Genomic DNA, 24,453 nt, shown 5'->3' on the forward strand with positions numbered 1-24,453 from the left:
TTTGAGGTTTTTGCTAGAAGCCACAGACACAAAATGGAAAGGTTTTTGCAACTAGAGAATTATTTGCTGCTGTTAAAAAAATTGTCCCCTCCCCCCCCAAAAGAGGGGGGCTTTAAAAATATTAGGTATTTATAAAGTTTATTTTAAGATGTGACTTCTGTTTCCCAGAGAGCAAAAACTGCTAAGATGGAATTCTGTAGCTCTACATAAGAAAATTCAGAAATCCTTTGAGAAAAACACTTTTCAAAAGACTGAAATGTTATTTTTTCAGGCCACAAGTACAGTTACTTCATACAGCCAAAAAAAGAAAAATATTATAATAACTTTACTTTGCTATACAAATGTTACTTGAAATCATTAACTGTGCAATCCCTCCCAGCTGCCTTATAACCTTGCCCTTAGGACACAGTGTTCTTTCTTGGCCACTAAGGCTAACTCTACTAAATCCAGGTAATGTATTTAAAGCTAGCTTATAATACTTGGTGCTTCTACAGTATTCCTCAAAGCCTTTTGCAAACATTAATTAAAGAATCTGCAGAACAGAACAGATACTCTGCCACTGAACACTGCTTTCAAACAAAACCTAAGTCAAATCATGCATTTCACCTGGCAGAGTTCAGTTATTTCAGATGTCAGTCTTCAAGAGGTTTACTGTTTCCATACAAATTTACACCAAAAAGAAATCTCAGAATTGAATTGAATCGAATCGAATCTCTGGATTTTCCCCTAGTTTGCAGAAACAGCATCAATTAAAAAAAAATCATACCAATTAGAAATACAGTAACTCCTCTCTTAACGTTGTAGTTATGTTCCTGAAAAATGCTACTTTAAGCAAAATGATGTTAAGCAAATCCAATTTCCCCATAAGAATTAATATAAATGGGGGGGGGCGCTAGGTTCCAGGGAAATTTTTTATTTTTATATACATATACACACACACACACATATATATATATATACACACACACACCCCTCCCCCTCTACCTCAATATAATGCTGTCCTTGGGAGGCAAAAAATCTTACCGCGTTATAGGTGAAACCGCATTATATTGAACTTGCTTTGATCCATCGGAGTGCACAGCCCCCACCCACAGAGCGCTGCTTTACCGTGTTATATAGGGTCACATTAGAGAGAGAGAGGGGAATATTTCCCAGGGAATGCCTTACTGCTAAATGATGAACTAGCCCTCGGCTGAGCCCTCAAGGGTTAACACGTTAATGTAGCCTCACACACTACAAGGCAGGACAAATGAAGGGAGGGGAGACAGCATGGCAGAGACAGAGACACACCATATGTGTGTGAGATGCATCGCCCCTTTAAGTACACTGACGCCACTCTAAGTACATTGCCTTTTTACGTAGATCAGCAATTTTAGACAGCAGCTGCTGTCAGCAAGCTCCCTCCGTCCTGAACCCGTCATGTCCCCCCCTGCTCTGTGGAGATGAGGGGCAGGAGGGGGGGGACACGCTGATATTACCATCCCTCTTTGCCCCTCCCCACCCCATCACAGTAAGCAGGAGGTTCCTGGAAGCAGCTCCAAGGCAGAGAGCAGTAGCAGCACACAGCATTGGGGGAGGGACAGCTGAACTGCCTGGCAATTGATAGCCTGCTGGGCAGCTGCCACACAGGGAACTTAGGGGAGTGGGGAGCTGATAGGGGGCTGCCAGTCAACCCTGGTTCCAAGCCTCCACCAGTGGACAAAGCAGGCAGCTGCCATACACTATTATAAGGGGCACTGCACAACTTTAAATGAGCATGTTCTCTAATTGATCAGCAACAAAACAACGTTAACCTGGACAACTAAGTGAGTTAACTGCAGAAACAGCCTATTAGCTCATCAAGTCAATGTCCCAGCAAACACAGAATTATTCCCTACTATAGTGTTTCTTCCAGCTCAACTTCAGGAGGTCCCAAGCAACAGAGATTCTACAGATTCCTTGGGATGGTCATTCCATAGCCATGTATTCTATTACACTCTCAGCCCTTGTACCTTGACTCCTAGTTTGTTGCTCTCAATAGGCATCCCCTATTTTCCCCTTGATTTCAGCCCATTACTCCTAGTTCTTGCCCAGCATTTCTCAAATGCAGCCACCAAAGGCTTTTCTTGCAGCCACAACCTCCTGGGCTGTGGTGGAGGGGAGGGCAAAGTACAGCCTCCTCCCGCTCCCCGTTGCTCCGGGATGCACTGTCCTGCTGTTGGCTGCTGGGGCCAGCAGCAGAGGTTGGGCCATGCCCTACTCTGGAGTCACTGACACTGTAGGATCAGGGAGCCGGTGAGTTCCCCACCTTCCCAGGGATGGTGGGTTCAGGATTTGGGCTTCAGCCCTGGGGTGGCGGGGCAGCAAGCTCTGGCTATGGCGCTTTGGTCTCCAGCTGCACAGTGGCAGGCCCCAGGCCCCCTGAACCATGTCCTCTGACTGCAGGGTTTCAAGCTCCATCCCCCCACTGCCTCCCACAACATCACCCTTGACCCCCACCGCCTTCTCCAACCCTCCATCCAGGGCTTAATTTGTCCCAAGGGTTTGCCAGGGCTAATTAAATCTGCTGCGCAAAGTGATACATGTATGTTTTCTAATATCACTTTCACAACAGACTAGCTAGCAATAAATAAATTGCAATGATTTGGGCATGTATATGTGCATATTTATTTGATATTCCTAAAGCTAATTAAGCATCTTAGGGGGAAAAGTGTGAGAGTGGCCATCAGCAAGAGTTGCTGGCCACATTCTGAGGCCACCAAAAATTTTTCCTGAGAACCCATGTCTAGCCATAACTATAGACTCATGTAGTTACAGTAACACACAGCAGAGAGAGACTGCAGGTTTCTTAGACAGGAAGACTCCAAGAGCTGGAGGATTTGAAGCAACACCTTTGAACGTGCCTCAAACATGGGCTGAAGATAATAAAATGAGACCAACGCAACTGAGTATATAGAAGGAAAAACCACAAATATGAATTTCCCTGTATGAGATAAACCATATTTGAAGAGAAGAGGTTTGGAGAGACCAGAACAGTTTGCTACAGACTGTGGCAGAGAGCAAATAGGCTCAGACACGGCCTGCTGGGAAGTAATTTAACTTTTCTAAGGTATGTTTCATGACACCTGCACAAGAGTAAAGAGGGAGGTGGGAAAAAAAAGATATGCAATTTGCTTTTCTCCTCTTAAAGAGCAGAGCACATTCTTTAGCAGCCATGTTGGTGGCAAGGGTTCCCACATTCCCAAATTCTGGTCTTTTATATCTGTCTGTGTTTCTCCCCAACCCAGCAGACACTCAATGGGAAGTTCAAGAAAACAAAAGAAAAAAAGTCCTCTTCCCTCTTTCTTCACCTGAGGGTCCATAAGCAGACAGAGACAAGGATGACCTGGAAATCAGGCCATCTTCCTGGGTCAGCCCTCTGGGCTTAGTTTAAAATGGGGTCCCTCCTCTTGGGACACACTGCTTTAAGAGACTGGGTCACGCAGTTCTGGGAGCAAAGGGGCCTGCCACCATCTCCCTTTTGACGAGTCTGTCTCTGCTGCCCGAGATGGAGCAGCTCTCTTCTTGTTCACCACCCCTTCCCGTGGCAATTTGCCTTTTTAAAGCTTCCCCACCCTCCAGGCAGAACAATCCTCGCAGATGTGCCTCACTGGTGTTTAACAGGTCCAGAGGAGCTTGTTAGTCTTCTCACTGTCAGTGTGAGGGCATGTCCCTTCACATGCCCCACACCTCAAGCTGGAAAGGCTGTTCTAGGGTGGCTTGGGTATGGTCCTTTCCTGCCTGGTGGTATACTCTGAAACTGTAGGGTTGTGGTGCAAGGTATAAATAGCATTATACGTGGGTTTAGGTCTTCCATTGTGTGAATCCAGCATAGAGGAACATGATCTGTTACCAGAGAGAAGGGGCTACCCAACAGGTAATACCCAAGGGAATCCATGATCCACTTAATCACTAATACTTGAGTGAGCCTCTTCTCTAGGAAAGAGCTTCCTACTCAAGTAGAGGACTGGGTGCTTTTCTCCTACAAAGCCTTGTGACAGTACAATGCCAAGCCTGATGTCTGAGGCATCAGTGTGCAATCTGAGCTCCTAGGAAAAATCAGGGCTGAAGAACACAGGCATTTGGCATGGTCATGTTGTCAGTTCACTAAAAGCATCCTCATATTTCTCATCCCACTGGGTCATCTCAGAGTTTTTGCTTTTCATGAGGTCTGTAAGAAGGGCTGTGATCGAGACAAAAACGGGGATAAACCTGGTCAAGAAAATGCCTTACTTGCCTCTTTGTCTGGGGAATGCGACATGCTGTTAGGGCCTATACCTAGTTGACCACTGGTTTCATAAGGCTGCCTCCAACGCAGTATCCCAAATAGGTTACTTCATCTATTGCTAACTTACGGCCAACCCTGAAAAGTAAGTCCTGCATCCTGTAGGGCTTTTAATATTGCTTTTAAGTGCTGTACGTGGTCTTCACAGATAGGACTATAGAAGATGTTGCCTATGTAGGCTGCAGCATATTGATGGTAAGAGCTGAGGATCCTGTTCATAAGCCACTGGAAAGTTGCGGCACCTCCACAGAGGCCAAAAGGCAAAAGTCTTGAACTGCAAGTACCCAAAAGGAGTGGAGAAAGGTGTTCTCTTCGGAGGAAGGGGGATAAAGGGATCTTCCAATACCTTTTTGTTAAGTCAGTAGTACTCAGGTGTTTCACCAGTAACTCTGCTGTAGTAACTCATCTACTCTGGCATTGGGTAGGTGTTGAATTTCGAGATTGCATTGACTTTAGAAAGCTTAATTCTAACTCAAACCAAATTGTCTGGTTTGGGAACAAGAACTGTAGGACTCCTCCATTCACTTTTGGATTTCACAGTTATCCTCATCTCCAGCATCGCTCGCACTTCCTCTCAGACTGTATCCCACAACCTCCATGGTAATGATCTAGAGCTCTCCCTGACCATCTGGCCAGGTGTGGTCTATAGATGTTGGATGAACTGCATTTCCTGGGCAGGTGGAAAATACCTTTGTGAAATCCGACAAATTAGAGGAGCTGCTTCCTTTGAGCAGAGCAGAGCCCCTCACCCCCCCCCCCCCCGTACTGTTGTCGGTTCTTGGCTGCTGGTTATCTGGGACCCTAACTCCCTCTCCAAAGGGATTTGAATTATCCTATGTCTTCCAAAGTTTGAGAAGATTCACTTGATAGAGCTTGGTTCCTTTCCCCCTCCTGGTAGTCTTATCTCATATGACCTGCCTGACCACTTCAAACAGACCCTGCCATTGGGCCATTAATTTAGATTCTGCTGCAGGAGAACACAGTCACCTGGTCGGAAAGTCTGTAGTCATGCCCCTCTATTGTAATTTCTTTCCTGATGAGCTGGGCCTCTCTCAAATTCGCTCTACCAAAAACCCCTATGTTTCCAAGTTGTTTCCTTCATTGTAAAGCACATTGGGTCACGCTTAAGTCACCTATGTCTTGTTCCTCCCAACAAGTCCAAGATTCCTCATGGTAGATGACTGCAAAGCAACTCAAACGGGAGACCCCTGTAGACATTTGCAATACCTCCTTATGGTAAACAGGAGTGATGGAAGTAGCTGGTCCTACTGCTTTCGGGTGCTGACAAAGCTTTTCAACATTCCCTTCAGCATTTCATTAAATTGCTCTACTAGGCAATCAGTGTGTTGGTGGTACACCAAGGTTTTCAGGGATGTGATCTTCAGAAGGGAACATAATTCACTCGTCAGCTGGGAGATGAAGTTAGTCCCTTATCTGTTAATATTTTTTGGGCAATCTTGCACGTGAGAAGAGTTTCAAGAGTTCTGGAGCTATCGCTGTAGCTTTCATGGAGTGCAGAGGAACAGCCTCTGCAACCAAGTGTCCATAGTCGATCATTAATATATACAGATGCCCCAATGCACTTTTTTCTAGGAGCCTGATCATCTCCACTGATTCTCCCAAAGGGTGACTCGATCAAGGTCAGGGACCTTTGCTGTTGCCTTGCTGACATCCCAGGTAGGAGAAACAGTATTCTCCTCATGATGCACCCCTAGCCAGTAGAACCAGGCCAATAGAACATTATCCAATATAATGTCTTCTCTCTCCCCAGGTGTACAACACATGGGATATCACGTACAAGCTGCAACACCATCCAGCGGTACCTGCATGGCACCAGCAGCTGGACCCTCACCCACCCCAGCTTTCTGACCCCTTTCAATTCAATACAAGCATTCCTCCTTGAAAATGAAGAGCAGATACTGCTCACACCACATAGGCCAAGTTAGGGTGGGTCCTCTGTCCTTGCCCAAAATTCCCCATTGTGCAGGAAGGCTTCCAGGTCCCAGCTGCTTACCTCTTCTCCCCCTGTGGGTGTCAACAGCTGTGTTGCTCTAGATGTTCCTTCTTCAGGGTCAGTGGCTTCCCCAAGACTCACCAAGCTCTGGGGAACTGGTTGTACCTATGGCCTGGATTCTCACTCACTATTCAGGCTTGTACATTAATGACTTGCCAGAAGGATCAGTCCCAGCCTCAGCCTAGGATTATGGGGTAGGCCAATTTTTCAGGTAGGTCTGCTGTTACCACTGCAGTATGGGCTCCCATTGTCAGATGTAGTCACTGGCTGAGGTATGTTTTGACATCACCATGTATACACTGCAGGCAGATTGCATGGTTAGGTGTGTCATCACCTCCCACCATGGAGGCCAGAACCACTGTCTGGTTCTAACTGGCACACTAACTGGAGTCCTAGAGTTCTTAAACCATCTTCCCTTGGACCAATCACCAGTACCATCAACTTAGGAGGAGCCTTTTTCTGTGCCCAGGTTTCTAACGTCCAGCCCTCGGCACATTCACTTTCTATAAAGAGGGCACTCCCTGACCACAAGAACAGCACACTAATGGGCTGGCGCCAGCAGCATCTTTCCTAGGTGAGTGTGGGCCCTATTGTGGGGTGGTGGCAGCTGCACCCTGCTCGCATTGTTTGAGGTGCCTAGCATGGACTACCCATGCTCCAAGGGGTAGTCTGATCATCTGGGAGGATGCTTTCGGGCTGAGCCCCTCAGAGACTGTTGCTAATTCTGGCTCACTGCCCCTGTCCCCAGGTCTCTTGCTGTTCCATCTCCCACCCTGTTGAGGCCTGGAGTAATTCTACCTCTTGTAATCCTTTGGCTTGTTCAGAGTCCTCCATTAGCCTTACCATTTCTGATAATATCCCAAGGCAGTGCCATAGTGCCCACTCCTTGCCTGTCATGGGTAATATCTTTATGAATTGTTCTTGTCTCTGTCACCTGGGCCCCTAATTACTCCTCTGGAAGGCGCCACTTCCAACAGTGCTCTCCCAACTGTATGGCCCCCCTGGGGTAGCTCACTGCTCTGAACAGCTGATGGTGTGTCTCCTAAAATATCCAAGTAGTCCAAAAGTGGTGGACTTTACTTGTTTGTAGTCTTCTGCCCTCTCCAAAACTAGATTACCTGGACCAGATCCATTATGTATGAGGCCAGGATCAAAGCACATTGTTCAGGGGCCACTGGACTGCTAGTGCCACCCTTGCAAATGGAACTAGGAAGGTTTCTGGGTCATCGGCCGGTCCCATCTTAGTTAGCTTTACTGGTACTGTTGGAGGAACCCCTTCGGTGGATACATGACCCGCTGGAACTCTCTGGAGGTGTAGGAGTGGCACATTTGCTGCATCATCACCTGCTGCTGGGCCATCAGTTCCCTCAACAGTAGTAGTGTGATCTAAATTTGCTGCTAGGTGGTTCACTGCTGCAGCACTTATTGTTGGAACTGCTACTGCTGAGCAGCTTATGGTTGCTGCATCTCTGTAACCACTTACATCACTATTCTAGTTTCATCTTGCATGGAGCAGCTGAGCTCTAGCCTCTCTAGCAACTGAAGCGGTCACAGGGGGCTGAACAGCCTGTAAAACTTTTGGAGGTGGGAGAGCAAACAGATCTCCTTCCCTAGAACTCCTGCCAGAGGATGCAGAGCAGCAGAGGTTCTTTCATCTCTATGCACCCCTCTTTGCTTCTGAACACCCTCAAGTCTCCTGCTGGCTGCATTCCCCACCAATAGCCATTGGTGCAGACCTTAAGAGGACAGCCCCACTCCTATGAGCATTAGGAGGGTAACAGGAAAGATCTCCACTCCTAGGCATTTCCTGGGCTCTGCAGGAAGGAAGCTGTAATAGTGAGGGTCCACAAAGGGTTTGCAAAAAAGTGAGACTCCTTCTTGCAGACCTTAAAGTGTCTGTAGCATAGAGACCTCACCACAGGAGGGTAGGCAGGAGTGTATTTAGCCAGATACCTTGACCTATAGAACATCATCATCATCTGTTCCCCCTATAATTTCACCAGTACTACACTCATAGCGGAAGTACAAAACACAGAGGCACAAGAATTAGTGTTTCATTACACCATGTTGTAAAAACACAGGGAAGAGTTAACATCGACTGACTGGAGTGAGTCAGTGCCCTATGTGACAGTTAACTGGAGCTCCTGGTTTTCTACCTAAAAAACCAAACTTCATTCCTGAAATGCTCCATGCTCAGAATACTGTTAGGTGTCTGCAGAGTTAGATTCATCTTTTTTTGTGGGGGATACAACTATGCATTGCAACACTTCAGTGTTAGTTTGCCTCAGCTTTTGTTCTTGTCTGTGAAGCAACCACAAAAAAAAAAAAAAAAAAAAAAGAAAGGAGTAGTAAGTATATCAGCCTATATGTCAGAGCAGTAGTAAGTCATCGTGACCACACAGGCAAGAGACAGACTCCAGATGATAGATTCTGTGTCAACCAACACATGCTGGAACACATTTCAGTATTTCTCTCATCTTTTAAGGGTGTGAATCATACCACACAAACCACTTCTGTTACTAAGCTAGTGACTGGACTCATTCAAAAAAGCTCCACCAATAGAAGGTGAAATAGCTTCACAGTGGAAGTCCAACTAAAAATGCTTGAAATTTTTTTTCAACTGTCTGTGCAAAGCAGAAATTGCTTCTCTAAACAATACAATGGACATGAGCTACTTAGTTAATTACAAATGCAAGGTTTGGCTATTTTCTAACAGCAGAAAACAAACACCACATTTTATTTGTGGCTGAAGGAGATAAACTCTTCTATTGTGTCCATCAGGTCACAGAGCCCTGAAATAAAGGGAGGAGAGCACTGCAGGCATTCCTTTCTTCATAACACCACAGGTCACTTCACAAGATCCCCATCATCGCTGATAACCACAATTCCAGAAGACCTGCAAATAAACTCCTCTTTTAGTCAAGTCAGGACAGTGACTGAGCAGTAACTGTTCGACTAATCTGGATCAGATATATGAAGACAGCAGCGGTTTAACCAATATAAGGAATCTAAATGTACCTATGTTAATGACTACCATTTGGGGGACAAATGTCAACCTAGCCTGCTGACATATACTTGGTTCCCTCTCCAATGTAAATATTTACATTTTCCTCTGTGCTCCAGAACCAGGCCACAGGCCTTTGCAGTACCCGGTAATGGGAGTCAACATTGTTTTGTGCTGTCTGCACCAAGAAATGTCTGTTGATTTGTCAAGGACAGCTAGGTCCTCAAATACTGTGCAGCCATAGGGCCACATTCTGGGGATCATTTCCTTCTCTTGCTAGCAAAACTCAGGGGTGGGGCAGCAGAACTGTAAGCCACTTTGGGTATGTTGTCACTACAGTAAACCACGGCTCTTACTTGGGTGTACCTCTAGTCTCCCTCCTATCCACACACAAAACCGTCTCACCAATTTTAATGAGGCTTTCAACCTGGGCTAGCCTGCACGGCTGGGGGAATGGGTTAGAGCATGGATTCTGCTTTTGCTCTGGTTGGAACCCACCCCCTTTGCAGCAAGGACACAGGCTTAAAAAAAAAAAAAAAAATCACTCAAGTGTTGATAGTCATCCAGTATCTTCCCACCATTGCCCTTGTATACCCAAAAGGACAGTTGTGACTGGGAGAAAAATCAGAGCACTTCAGCTTACTGCAGCACAAAGAACCATAGGATATGCCCCAGGAGTCCTAGTGACACACACGGGCAAGTACAGCTCCCATAAGGAGGCAATAACTTGAATATGGCTTGGCAGTATGGCAGCACACACCTGGGATAGGATAAGATGGGTGCTGATCATCCAGGGTAACTCTGTAGTGAAGATACACCCTTTTATAGCTCTTTGATACTCAAACCACAGGCTGGTCCAGAGGATAAAGTTACAACAGATTCAGGGCTGCTCTAATTTCTGCCAATTACAACAGGCCCGAAAGGGTCATTGGGGCAGCTGGTGCACAGCAGAACTCTTACAACACTCCTGTGTCAGGACTGGGGAGAAAGTGAGACATACCACCCTACATTGGCTCTACACCACTGCAGGGGTTCCCTCTTCAGCACAACTGATTATACTGAATTTTTAGAGCAGGCATATTACGGGCCAGAGGCTAGCCCATAATCTTTAAGAATCTGTACTGATTTTCAGATCCAATCCTCTTAAAGATAACCAAACCATTATGGTTGAATTTGGAATTCATAAAAACGAATGGTTCATTGCACCAGGTTTCACATCAGAAAGAGAAAGTGCTGGTTCAGTAAAACAGATATTGGTGATAGAAAGAAGAGAACAGAGGCTCTCTTTTCCACCCCTTCTCTCATGCAGGAGCAAAGCCAGTTTTGCTGGAGAAGAATGCAGGCCCATTTTCCCTGCTGGCTAGAGACACACAGCCTGGGAAAATAGCTGTTGTGGTCCTGCTTACATCATCAGGTCACATGGTTCACATGGACTCTGCCTCAGCTCCAACTCCCTAAAGAGTCCACATCATGCTCTGCTGCTGGCAAAGAAGTTCCAGTATGAGATAATAGCTCAATTCAACGACTAGTACCGCTGCTAGAGCCAAACTTATGCACACAGCTCCACCAATGAAACTCAGGCACCTATTCTGGCACACAACCAATTAAGCAAAGTCAGCAACAACTGCTTTAGCAATTTGGACAAATGTCCGCCAAAAAAAAAAAAAAAGAGACCAAACTAATCTAACCCTAGAACTAGAATTGATGCCTGGAGTGCAGCGTGTTCTGCCAAGTAGCCTCACTGGCTGACAGATACGTTGAACAGAAACTCCAGTTTTTAACAGCGGTTTTCTCTAGTCTATGGTTAGGAAATTGTATATTTATCAGATAAGAATATACACTCCAGTGCTGTTTACATTTTGCCTAGTTTATGTTGGAGGATTATATGAACTATTTTACCGAATGTTTATTGAGGGTTCTTCAAAGTCTTTGTTTCCACCAAGGAAACATCAAATAATGCACTTGGTCATCCTTAATGCATTAACATTGGAAACATGATAGTAAAATTTGTTTAACCAATTTTCTCCTTGATTAGAGATAACTGAAAATGGAGTCCCTGAACAGCAGGTGGTCTGGAGCAATCTGCAGTAAAAGGCATTATTCTCACAGGTTTGTTCTCATGTCAGATATATTAGAAGCTATATGAGTTTAAGGAAAGATTTGCTGTACTTAATGGGTTTTAAAATTCCAGCAATCTTGGACACAAAACTAGTTTAAGTCTGACTTCTGCGCAGAGTCCTGCAAATCTGTGGATATCCGCAGACCATGTTTGCGGATCGGATGCGGATACAAATTTTATATCCACGCAGGGCTCTACTTGTGTGATCTACTTTATAACAGGAAAGCGTAAAGAATCTATTTTGTTAGTGTACAAACCCCAAAGGGCTTTGGAGCAAGGGGCAGACAGTCCTTACTCCAAGGAAACAGCAATTTCCACCTGTGCTATAAAGATAGACAAGTTACCATAGTGCTTGAGACACTCTGAAAAAGGTATTCCCTCTGATATGTGCCTACATTTTGGTGACGTATCAGTTTGTTGCATACCACACTTGTGATTAGATGGTTGATGGCAGAGAACTGCTTGCCCATGATACAAGAGAAGAAATGAGTCATCTGTATAGAACTTGATTTTTTTCTCATGGAAAGAGACTTTGAATAAATACAAATGCTAGAGAGCAAGAGGACAGCTGTGTATTCACAGGCCTACAAGTCCAACTCACATGTCAAAGTAAATATTTTTTTTCCCTGAGCAAGTAAAACTCAGCACAGCTGCCCAATTCTGTCCTACTAACCAGAAGTTAAACTAAGGAGAACGGCCTCAAGCTCCCAAACACATGCTTTCAAACAAACCTATTCATTTCAAGGACGTTAGAGGCTAGGTAATAGCCTCAGGATATTTTTTTAAAGCCCTTCGTAGGCACAAAATTTATATTTTTCAATCAAAAAAAACTTTAGATCCCCCCAGCAATTCCCACTCCCTTTCTGAGCTCATCAAATTCCGTTTCTCGGCTCTACACCAATGCCTTTATCTTGCCTGACAACGTGAGAGACTATTCCTTTTGGAACTCAGTAATACTCTTTAATTGTCCATAGGGAATGCTTATACATTGTTCTCTTTCTCCAGTTTCTTGGAAACTCGTGCAATCCCTCTGTAGGCTCCTGCAGTTTGAGGGCAATGTGACAAGCTGTCCTATTACTAGGCCCCGCAATCAGAACATTTTTTTCTGTGGTCTTCAGGAAGTCAAAGGTTTTCTTACATTAAAATAATAAGCACCACAACGGGAAAAATAGCAACTACTTAGCAGATACAGTTAGGAAATTAAACATTCTCTCCCACTGAATATAATACATAAAGCAAACATGAAAAGCTGAGTTACAGCATATATTTCTTTGTACATTGTCCTCACTATACCATATGATCATTCAACATGCAAGTTTAGAACAACAGAATCATAGAAACGTAGGGCTGGAAGGGACCTCGAGAGGATATCAAGTCCAGTCCCCTGTGCTGAGGCAGGACCAAATAAACCTAGACCATCACTGATAGAAGTTTATCCAACCTGTTCTTAAAAACTTCCAATGACTGATTCCAAAACTCCCTTGGAAGCCTGTTCCAGAGCTTAAACTACCCTTAGTTAGAAAGTTTTTCCTAATATTTAACCTAAATGCCCCTTGCTGCAGACTAAGTCCATTACTTCTTGTTGTACTTCAGTGGACATGGAGAACAACTGATTAACATCCTGTATATATCAGGTCCCCGCCTTCAGTCGTCTTCTCAAGACTGAACATGCACTTTTTTTTAGGTTGTCCTTCATTGGTCAGGTTCTAAACTCCAGGTAGGGCCTCACAAGTGCCAATTAGAGTGGGACAATTGCATATAACACTCCTATTAATACCTCTGAGAACGGTATTAGCCCTTTTTTGCAATTGCATCACTTTGCCAACTCATTCAATTTCTGATCCACTTGTAACTTTCAGATCCTTTCCGGCGGGTAGTGTTCTATCGGGGATCGATTTATTGCATCTCATCTAGACGTGATAAATCGATCTGCAAATCGATACCCGTACTCCACCTTGGCAGGAGGAGTAAGCGGAGTCAACAGGGGAGCCGCGGCAGTCGACTCGCCGCCATGAGGATGGCCAGGTAAGTCGAACTAAGATACTTCGACTTCAGCTACGCAAACAGCATAGCTAAAGTTGCAGTTTCTAAGTTCGAACCCTCCCACTAGTGTAGCCCAAGCCTTAGAAGTTCTAAAATTTTCCACTCTTAAATCCTCTTGATTCTGAAAAGGCTACATAATGCATGAAGCTGGGACTTCAAAAATACAGTTTCCAGGGAAACTTGTGGCATTTCTAAGGTCTCCAAGAGTCAAAAGGAGTGTTATTAGGTAATAGGTATTCTTTGAAGCGCTGTCTACTAAAAGCTCCAAAATACTTGCAACGCCAACATGGAGTTACTTCTGTCAGTACATTGATCAGGTTTTGAATATCTGCTCACTCATGCTCTCTAGGCTCTGCTGAACTCCTTAGGGTTTGGTTCCCCTCAGTGGGACTCAGACACCGTTAGGGCTCTTGTGTTTGGCTCCTCCTTGCTGGTGATGGGGGAATGGAGAAAGTACAGATACTCTCCCAAGCCCAGACACTTGTTGTACCAAAATGAGCATTTAGAGAAGATCTTAGATTCATACAACATTGCAGTGTTACCAACTCTTGCAATGTTATTGTCAGAACTGTGATATTTGGTATTTAGAGCCCCAACTACTGGAGTCGTGAGTATATGAGGATCTCAGTTTTCAATTTAAAAAGAATCCATGCTTCTAGCTTTCATGGCTGTGGGGAAAGTTTGAAAATGTCAAGCACAAGTGCACTCTAAAGGCTCAGAGTGCAGAAGATTAAAATATTGGTTTAAATTCATGATTTTTAGGCAAATCTGATGATTTTGGGGATGTGACTTATGCATTTTTGAGGCGGAGTCTACAGTAAAGGGCTATGGCAGCATAGCCCCCTGGCATAAACAGAGCCTACACCAACAGAAGTAGTAGTGTCAGCACAGGAACACCATCTCCCAAATAACATTAGCTACAAATAGACAGAAACCTTCTTCCATCAACACAGGTGCATCTACACTGGGTTTTTTGTGTTAGCAAAGCCATGTCAGTCAAGAAGTGTTCTTTTTGTACCCCTGACCAACACAGGTATGCTCATACAACACGTGTAAACCAAACCTATATGCTGGGTGTTGATAATACTGCAATTAATAATACTGCCTCTTCTGTGTTTTGAGGAGTAGAAAAATAAGCATCATTGGCATCTTAATTGCCCCACTTATTTAAGTGATGTTACGCATTTCAGAGTTTGTTTCCATACTTTCTGCAGACACTACTGCTTCAGCTACACTCCAGGTTTGTCTATGTTGGTGGGCAGTGGGGGTTAATCCGCAGCTTTTTACTACACATCAGGTAGCATGCATTAAGCAAGCCACAGTAAGTGTGCACATGGGATGGTATCCAGTCTGTCAATGAACATCACTGTGTACAGACGGCAGTAGTTTACTGCAAATTGAGGGCATGGTATTCTTTGAGAGTATCCAATACTCCTTTGTTGCTGAGTTGTGGGCATGCTGGGATTTTTCTCACTGTAAATTGTGAGATGCATAGCAGAAGCCAGTGTTAATTTTTAAAAAATCCCGATTCATCTGTCTCCATCCCATACTTCCTTTATGGGTGGGCCAGCACCATATTTGAATTGCTATTATACAGCATGGACCAACAATGCTCCATGCCACTTTTCTGCTAACCTCAAATATGCAGAGGCTGCTTCGGCTGTATATCAGCACTCAAAGCCTAATGAGTGAGTCTTGGAACTTCACCTGCTTCACCATGGAGCAGAGGACACGGCTGCAGCAGCTCTTTCAGCAGCAGGAGGGTATTCGGCTACAGTAGAACTGGGATACAGATGAGGAAGACACCAAGTAACTGATCAATCATTGCCAGGTGGATGTGGAAGGGTCCAGGATGCTAGGATCTTTCAATATTCAGCTCTATTTAAATTAATGGAGAAAGGGCTGGTTGTCCCTGGGAACACTATGCACATCAACACCATGGACATCCTGGTCGATATCCTTGCTTACCTGCTGTTTTTCTGGTTAACGAACCCATTCACAGGGGGCTTGAATAGAGGGAAGGAAATTTAAACTACTGCAGAATGACAGTGGAATGTACATTTGGCCATCTGAGAAGGAGATAGCACTGTTTGTGGAATAGGCTGAAAGCAGCAGGAAAAAAAGATATCCCAAAAATTATAGCAGCATGATGTATTTGGCACAGTATTTCTGGCAGAAAGCCTCAGAGATGGATGGAAGGCTGAAGTGCAGAGACTTTCGCAGTAGTTTGATTAGCCAGCAAGGCGTCCAATATAAAATGCAAAATAGCCAAGGCAATATTGCCAGGGATGCCTGTTGCTCTTCTTTTGAGTCTCAAGGCTGAATTTGTGCAATTGTACATCCAGCTGTTACCAGAGGGAGGAAGGAGCAGTTCAGTGCCGTTTGTGGGCAGTGAAAGTGCAACGTTGCAGCAATTCTTATTGTACCTTCTGCATTGACATGAAGCAGAACAAAAAAAGTTTGTCTACATGTGCTTGTAAGACATAATGAATCATTGCAAACTTAATTATTTTCTGCGTAAAGTGAATTGTCAACTCCTGATGAATATATTAAAGATTATTGAATAAACGATTATGTAACAAACGAACCTTCAGCTGAACCAAAAATGCAAGTGACTTTTAATTATGAAATATATTATAAATGTATTAACTACAAAGAATTCTCATTATACCCACAGTGAAACAAAAACGGTAAAGTGCAACAGTTTAGGAAACAACACAAGGAGATGGGGAGCTTAAAGTCACAGGCAAGGCTGCATCTGGGATTTCCCTCTTCTGGTTCATGGACCTTCTGGCATGGAGTGCTGACTTTGGAGGGTGATAGAGGACTCAAATGAGCTGGGGTCCCAAGTGCCACTGTACTCACTGCCCTGATCTGGAGTCTAAGAGAGGAATAGCTTCTGGGAATAGTGCTACATCACCACAGCAAGAAATTGTTATTCCCAGGAGCCTCTTTTATCCAGAGGCTGTATAACCTAGCTGAGTGCTGGTTTGCAGTACTGCATTGCCTGATGCCTTCAGAGTAACATGAGCTGCAACAGGACATTTTTGCTTTGTATTGCCTCCAGGATTTGCCTTTGCATCTCCCCTGTCTTTTTCCATACTGTCTTTGGCCACATTGTCATTTGCCACCGCAACTATCTTCCTGAAAAGCTTTTTCAGATTCCCACTCAATCCTCAGATACTGCTTCCACCTAATCACAAATTTAAGGGTTTTTTTTTGTTGTTTTTTTTTTTGGGGGGGGGGGGGGGGGAGGGAAGGGAAGACACGACACTAACAAAGTACATGAAAAACTCATGACAAAAATGTTTGTTTTCCCCCCCTCAGGTATGCCAGCTGTTCTGCCGTTGATAAGGGCACTGACTGAGGGTCTGGCCAGTTCCATAGCTATGGGCATATACAATAAAAACAAAAAGTGACAAAGTGACAAGCAGTTATAGTTGATAATCTAGGGAAAGCTGTGATGAGAATGGCCTGACTCAAAAAGGCAAAAGGGCAGACTAGCAAGATACACCGACGTTGATCACCAAGATGGTCCCTCCCAGAAGCATGTCAGGAGTGTAAGGGAGTTATTGTGCCAGTGGAGAAGATCATGCAGCTACTCTTCGTAATCTCTGAACAAAAACTGAGCCATTTCTCAACCTTAGATTTTTAATAAACAATACTTGGTGCTCCAGTAAGAGTCAGCATCAGCCACGTATGATTTATGAACATACAGAGCCTCCTACTACAGAACTGGTCACAAACCAAACTGCTTTATATTTTAAGCAATTCATGAACAGAGGCAGAAAAAATTTACATTACTTTCCTCAATCTGACAGTTTAAACTGTCAAAATTAAAACTTCTCTAACACAGACAATATCAGCTACTTACAGCAGACTTGCAATACCAAGTTTTAACTGACAAATTGTGGCAACTGTCTGTGGGATGGGGCAAACACTGCACCTAGAAAGAAATGTATCCCTTAAAATGAGGGGAAGGTAAGAGGTTTGGCTCGAAAGATTAAGCTACTTGGTGAAATAGCAGGGAAGATGTGAAGTGGTTTTATCACCTTTCCCCCCACCTACCAAATGCTTATTTACTTCTGAAACACACATCCTGTCAAGGTAGCAGATATTCAGCTGGCAGATATTCAGCATTTATTGCATGCTTTGTGCAGTTTGTGCTAGGCTGCCTTCCCCAACACAGTAATACACAGCAGATTCCTCTGTTCCTTCAGAGGAGCAGGAGATTTCAAGGGTCTGGTTATGATTAACACTGAGTAATGCCACATGTTAAAGCCTGTGTGCTGCTTGTGACTCAAACTGCATTTGGAATAAGTATGCACACAGTAAAAGGAAGCCAGGTTTGAAAGTTAAACAGGTTACTGCATGCAGGGCGATTGGGTCAGGGCCTGTGGCTGCACTCTGCATCGCCACATGGGAAAGGTTAGATAGTTCTTTTGCTTATACCATTGCCCTGACTGCCTACATGATAGGAGTATCTGCTTCTTTTAAATAAGAAATGCAAGGCAAGACCTGATACACAGCAAGTACAGACTGCATTCAGCACTGAAGTTGTAAGTAACCTTTTTAAAAAATCCCTCTGAAATACTCTCAGAACTTTCTGGACCACTAAACTTATATCAGAACTAAGGAAGGAAGCAGAGCTTCCTCAAAACCTCCTTAACCTGTACTGGGCGACCATTACAATTGACCACACATAAGAGAAGCAATGCAGCCAAGTGAGACATGCAGCAGGTACTGGGACGGAAGTGTAGTGGTGCCATTTCCTTACTAATCAGCTTCTAGTTAAACAGACAAAAACTGATTTGGCGAACATCAAAATCATCAGAATTTTGGCTACATGCCTATTACCATATTTCACTGAAGGCCTGTCAGCTAGGATAGGAGACCACCAATAAAAAGTCCATTTCAGTCAGACCCCTCTAGAAGTCATGTTTATGTACCACCACAATGTTCTTCCCTGTAAATGTGTTGTCTATGCTCCTATAAATACATGCTGGAGATTAGGAACAAAGATGGAAACCTTAAATGGCTCAGCCACAGTTTGTTAATCTGTGATGCAGGAGCAGTCTGGAACATCTCTGCTTCTCAGTTGGCATGTATAATTATCCACGGCCATGCTAAGATTTGCAACACTGCTCCATGACAAGTAGTGTGTCCTCCCTTCATACTGTAACACAGGTGCTAGAGGGGGCAGAAAGAGAATGGGTTTGCCCAAAGAGTTTCAGTCTAGAGCTGCACATTAAGCTAAGTTATAAATTCTCACACACACACACGGAAGAGCTGTGGTTGCACACTCAACTTCATACTCCTGAAAGTGAATTATGAGTTAGTGTTTTCTTTCATGGTCATGTTGTTTCTCAAATTAAACAATATCATACCGCTTCTACAGCAGTTGATGCATATGTGCAAGATGTTGTAACATGTTTCTTGCCCCTGTGCTAGACTATATGTAAAGAACTGCACAAATATTAATAGAGGGCGGCACCCCTCTAATGTTTAAATACTCCAACAGGTATTTCTGCAGTAAGTGTTACTGTTAATACAATTATAACAACTCCTAAAACTAAATAGAAAATTTTAAAATCAAACTCTTCCAAAATGTACTTCAGTCAGTAAAACTATATTCTACTATATTCCTAAACTACTGCAACATCTTGATGTTTAAAACTAGTATGAAATAACTACAAGTAACTATTACACTGACTGCTATTACTAAACAATTACATTAAAACTAATTCTAAAGGTTACACATTAATTCAGATCCATTTTCATATAAACCAATATAGCTGTATACCTTTCCAGCTCTTAACTATTTACAGCTTGCTAATATAGTCACACAGGTATTAAAATAGTCACTTTATACTAAGAATGAATTAAACATACCATCCAAATGTGTCTTAAACAGTCCTATAGGTTACGACACACACTTCCATTTTTATAACAGTGTAATACTCTATTTCATACTACTATTGAAATTTTGTAATAATCTCTCTTATACCCTTTTAATATACAGGGCTACAAACTGGTACACATTTTAGTTATATACTTCTACAAAGAAATTAATGCAATAGTCAGCTATTTGACAACTACCATATCTCCCACAATTAAATGTATAATTTCTTCAAAATGTTAGACATGTGCATCTAAGAATGTACCCTGTTTGTATATTTTATTGTACAGAATGTGGTCATAGTTCTCAAAATATCTCCCATATGATATAAAAAATAACTTTTGTTGTTGCTCATCTGATCCTGTGGGAGCTCATTTCATAATGTTCATGAATACATCATACGTAGAAACGACTGCTCATCCTACCTGGACAGATGAAGAAACACAAACCCCTTCAACCTCAGCCCACTACCTCACCAAAAGCTAGGAGTAAATATGGTCTTTCCAGAGGCACCAGAAGGATCAACAAACCTAGCCTCTGATGGACCAAGTTGGCCAGGGTGAGTTCCAAAGCTGACCCAGTGAATTCTGCACTAGCTTCAGTTTCAGAGCAATCTCAAGGTGTGGCTCCAGTGGGGAGCTACATTACAGCAAGCTAATCTCAAAATGACAAAAGGTGTGGTTAACAAAAGCCAGGCTCACATCAAAGAGAAAAAAGGCTCAATTCCTCACCAAGCACAATCTGAGAAAATGCTCCCAGCCAGAGCCACTTTTCAGGCATCCAGCAGCAGCCCAGGATCTACCACCACATCCAACTGTAACTGGTGTGCAGAGATATAAATTCTGCCAGTTTTTCCAGCATGAGCAGAATATCTCAGTAACCACTACAGCTGGAGACTTCCATTTTAAAAAGAAAAGTCTGCTCACAGAGAACAAGGCAGCAGCACAGAAGAAATGCTAGAATGCCTCACTGCAGCATATCACATGAATCCGCTTGCACTGCAGTTTTGAACAAAATAAAAGGTAACATGTTCTTCTGGACCCCCCTACAACATAAAGCAACCTGATAAAGCAACGTGATCTTCTGAAGTACAGTTACCAGATGTGCAGACAGACATTTGGGGGGAGTGTGGTGCTCTCTGGTAGGTCACATCCAAAGTCACAATGAACCCCTAAGTACAGAGTCTCATACGGATTTGCGGTGATGCAATTCTCACGACTCCATCCAATTTAAATGTTAAGTGTGACAGCAATGCACAAGACTGGAAGTTTTATACAGACAAATACGTACATATCCATGCATACACACACAGAGGGAAGCAATTTCACTATTGGCAGGCTGAGGGAATATATCACCTAACAGGCCTTTCCCTTCTCTCTAGTTTATGTGGTTGTACAACTGAGTGAGCATACCATATAGACCTCAGTTAGGGATATGGTCTTGGTTAGGTCAGGCAATGAGGCACATCTAGCATCACTTTTTCTTGCATAGCTTACAGATAAACAGGCTGGGCATAGACATTTTCTGTTAACTTCTGTTCGTAGTACAAAGCAGGTTGAGTAGCTCAAATATTCAGTGAGAAGAAAATCTATGGATTCTGTTTCCAAAGTTCAGTAATCAATTACTTCATTCCACTACAGAAATGGTGATTTTGACCAAAATGACTCAAAAATTCCAAGAACAAAGAAGTGATCGTATACTACTGAGACAGACTCAGTCCTGGTGTGCAGCAAACAAAATAAGGCACTTAACCTCTGTTGTTGTAAGCTGATATATGGAGGAAGCTGTTGCTCTCAACTTGAACATTAAAAAAAACCCCTTCACCGCACTACTTGATTTACAAGCTGGTAAAAAGTAGCCTGCACATACAGATAGGTAGGGTACATGGGGGGAAGAGGCAAAAAATAAAAATGAAAAACAAATCTAAAGACAATCTTCCCCATAGAGCAATTCTGACCTAGAGGCTGGAACCGTGTCTCTGGAATGGGAGTTTTGGGGGCTTTATTAAGCTCACACACACACAAAAAAGTCCAGGAAACCATGCTGTTTTAAAAACTTCCTCTTCATGCCTCATTGAAAAGTGTGCTCACGTTTTTTTTAGTGTTTACAAAGATTAAAAAAAAAATGCATCTCAAGCTTCCATTTTGAATAGACTATCCAACTGCTGCAGAGGTTATTCTGGTGCCAAAAGAAAAGTAACACAAGATGAAAACCTTGGGGTATGCAGCCAAAATGGAGAAGTGAATTTCATCAGAGAGTTGCAAAACTGTAATCCTAAACTTCAAATACTGTGTAGCAAATCAAGATTTTGCAAATGTACAAATTTACACCCAAGATTGAAGCCTTTTACTGAGCAGGTAAACAAGACTCTAAAACAAGCTGTTAAAATTCCTTTTGCATTAGTACTTAATTACAAAAAATTAAGACACGTATCACTAAAGAGAGTCAATGGTTTGGAGCAGGGGTAAGGAGAGAAAAGGAAGCCAATCCACAGTAGTACAGACCCAACATTCAGCCTTTTGGATTTTAATCAAGGGCTCCTCATTTGGATTAACTCCAAACCAGATTGGGAAAAGCACTCAGTTTTGCAATAAGGAGTAATCATTCTGTGGTGGGAAGACTGATTGGATCACCCTTAAAATTGGGTGGATAATCCTTTAACAGTCTATGTCACACAGAATATCCTAACAAAGATTTCTGGCCCATTCTGGCAACCGTGGTAGGATCTTCCCACCAACCAACATCTTTAAACATGGCTATAGCCGCCATGGTACTGGTCCGAGTGTGGAGATGGCCATAGAAGAGGTGTCTAGATGCTTCCTAAACTCAAGAAAATCCTATTACATTAACAGTTTAGCAGTTCTGTTGCCATGAGGGTTTGATGCCAATGTATAAGATTACTGGTCTAAATAGGCAAGTTGTGTGCCTTCAATTCTTGTGGCAGTAAACTCTGGAGCTCACCTCTCCTCATCATGTCCCTTTGCTGTAGTTAAAATCAGTACATGTGCTCAAGCTGCAACCCCCTCAGTACAGAAGTGAGGGGGCTGCTGGCAGGGCACACAGAGTACGTGAGGGTCCCTCAGCTTTGGAACTCAATCAGAAACAGTCCACATTTCCAGGCCTTCTGGGTCATCTTTTCCTGGAGGCTTTAGGAGAGAAGCACATTGTACATGCAAGGGTAGAGATGGGGGTTCACATTGTAGAGAGGGTGTGGTCATTTCACCCACTTTTTCCCTTTGCTAAAAGATCTGATTGATTTTGCCTACTGTTGCATATGGTGGAAGTTGCTGCTGAGACTGTATGTTTAGATGTGTTCTTAGCTACTTAACAAAGGAGCCTGGGCTAGCCACTCTGTCAGTTACAGATCTTGTGACACAGCCTCTTTGTCCCCATACACTGCAAGATATGAAGCAGTTCATTGGGCAGCTTTATTTGTTCACTGGATTGGATAGAAAAACTACCCTATCCTGCAAAGTTTTTCTGCTAAATAATTTTCAAATTTGCTGATGCCTTGTTTCATGGCTCAAGAAATTTATCCATTTACAGAGATCATCTCAGGGCTGCCCAGGGTGGGGGGGGGAGAGCAAGTGGGGCAATTTACCCCAGGTCCCACAGGGAGTTTTTTGGGGCCCTTGGAGCAGGGTCCTTCACTCACTCTGGGGGCCCTGGAAAAAACTCTTGCAGGACCAGGGCCCCTGGAGCTTCTTTCACTCCAGAGCAGAAGGACCCCTTGCCGCTGAATTAACACCGAAGCAGGGGCCCCCCGCTGCCGAAGACCCTAGGCCCCCTGAATCATCTGCCTGTAGTGAATAGAAACAAAAGATGTGTACTCCATTAAGAGTAAAACTAGCATAGTTCTGAATCAGCAACTACAAAGGTGAAGAGGTTTATCTAACCTAATCTCTTACTCAGAAAGAGTTCTAAAATTTGGCTGTAAGCAAGTAATAAAAGCATTTTAACTCATTTTCCCCTTTTTTCAGTATAAATTAAGGATAGTGGATGCCCAAAATACAGCTCAAAAAGAATCCATAGCAGCTTGCAACCTTCCTCTAACTACAGGGCAAGAGGGCAAAGCTGGTCAAACTGCAGGTTTTTATATTGGGGAATTCAAGAGAAAACAATCCTTTATTCATCTGTGAAGGAAGATGCAAGCTCAAGCCCATTTCATGGCTGTGTGCATTCACTTTTTATTTTAAAATATATGAATAAGTGATCTAAGTGCTGCCCTATAAGCAGCCAATCAGGCCTGTGATGCCGTGAAGTTGACTAGCATGCTGCCCTACCCTGTGACTGGAGATACATAGCATTCGCTGAGTCACGGTCTTCAGTCTGATTGGGTTTATCTTACATAGCCAGATTTTAGAATATTTTTGTAAACAATTTATGTATGCACATAATGCTTTTCTCACCACTGAGCTTTTCTGCAGATAGGTAGTTTTAAGAACAACTTACATTTAGGTGTTTCTCTTACACTATATTTACAGACCGGCTAATGCTCAGTTAAGGTTAATTTAGTTTCCTTACAGGCTTTACACGCATTAGGAAAGCGGACATTTCCTATCCCATATGAGGCATATCCTATGGAAAGAGGTCTTCTGTTTTTAATGCCCTGCAATACTTTAACCACCAACTTAATTAACTACATATTTTCCAAACCCACTGTCATCTGGTTCAATAGAGAGAAAGGACATAAAAGCCAGCTACCTTGTGAAATGCCTTTTATTCCTACTAAAACTTGAATACCTGTTCTCTCTAATATTTTGCCACCTCCCTTCCCACCCCAAACACATGCTGGCCCTCACCCACCACTGAGCAAAAATCAATTCAGAGCAACACCACCCCCTCCAAGCATTATGATTTAATGCATCTCTCACATAAGACAAGCCAAAGGAAAATACTGATGCAGCAAGTGTTTCAACTTCATGCTTTGCAACATAAACCAGTTTAGATGGGCAGAATATACTTACTGCTAGGAACAGCATGCAGTACATGGAGAATGAAGAATGCCCAGAGTAAAATGACAGTCTGGAAAAGAAAAATTATAGACATATTAATCACTTTTCACTTACAA

General features: G+C 43.3%; 1 protein-coding gene across 2 annotated transcripts in view; it reads right to left on the reverse strand.

Annotated features, from left to right (window-relative positions):
• The window catches only part of PLPP1 (phospholipid phosphatase 1), a 120,233-nt gene that overhangs the window by 9,996 nt on the left and 85,784 nt on the right, over positions 1-24,453 (reverse strand). For both annotated transcript variants that reach the window (XM_050947117.1, XM_050947116.1), the window contains exon 4: positions 24,350-24,407. In XM_050947117.1, coding sequence (XP_050803074.1) covers positions 24,350-24,407 — 58 coding nt within the window. The remainder of the gene's footprint in view (positions 1-24,349; positions 24,408-24,453) is intronic.

This window comes from Gopherus flavomarginatus, chromosome 3 (assembly GCF_025201925.1).
Source record: "Gopherus flavomarginatus isolate rGopFla2 chromosome 3, rGopFla2.mat.asm, whole genome shotgun sequence".
NCBI classification, from domain to species: Eukaryota; Metazoa; Chordata; order Testudines; family Testudinidae; genus Gopherus; species Gopherus flavomarginatus.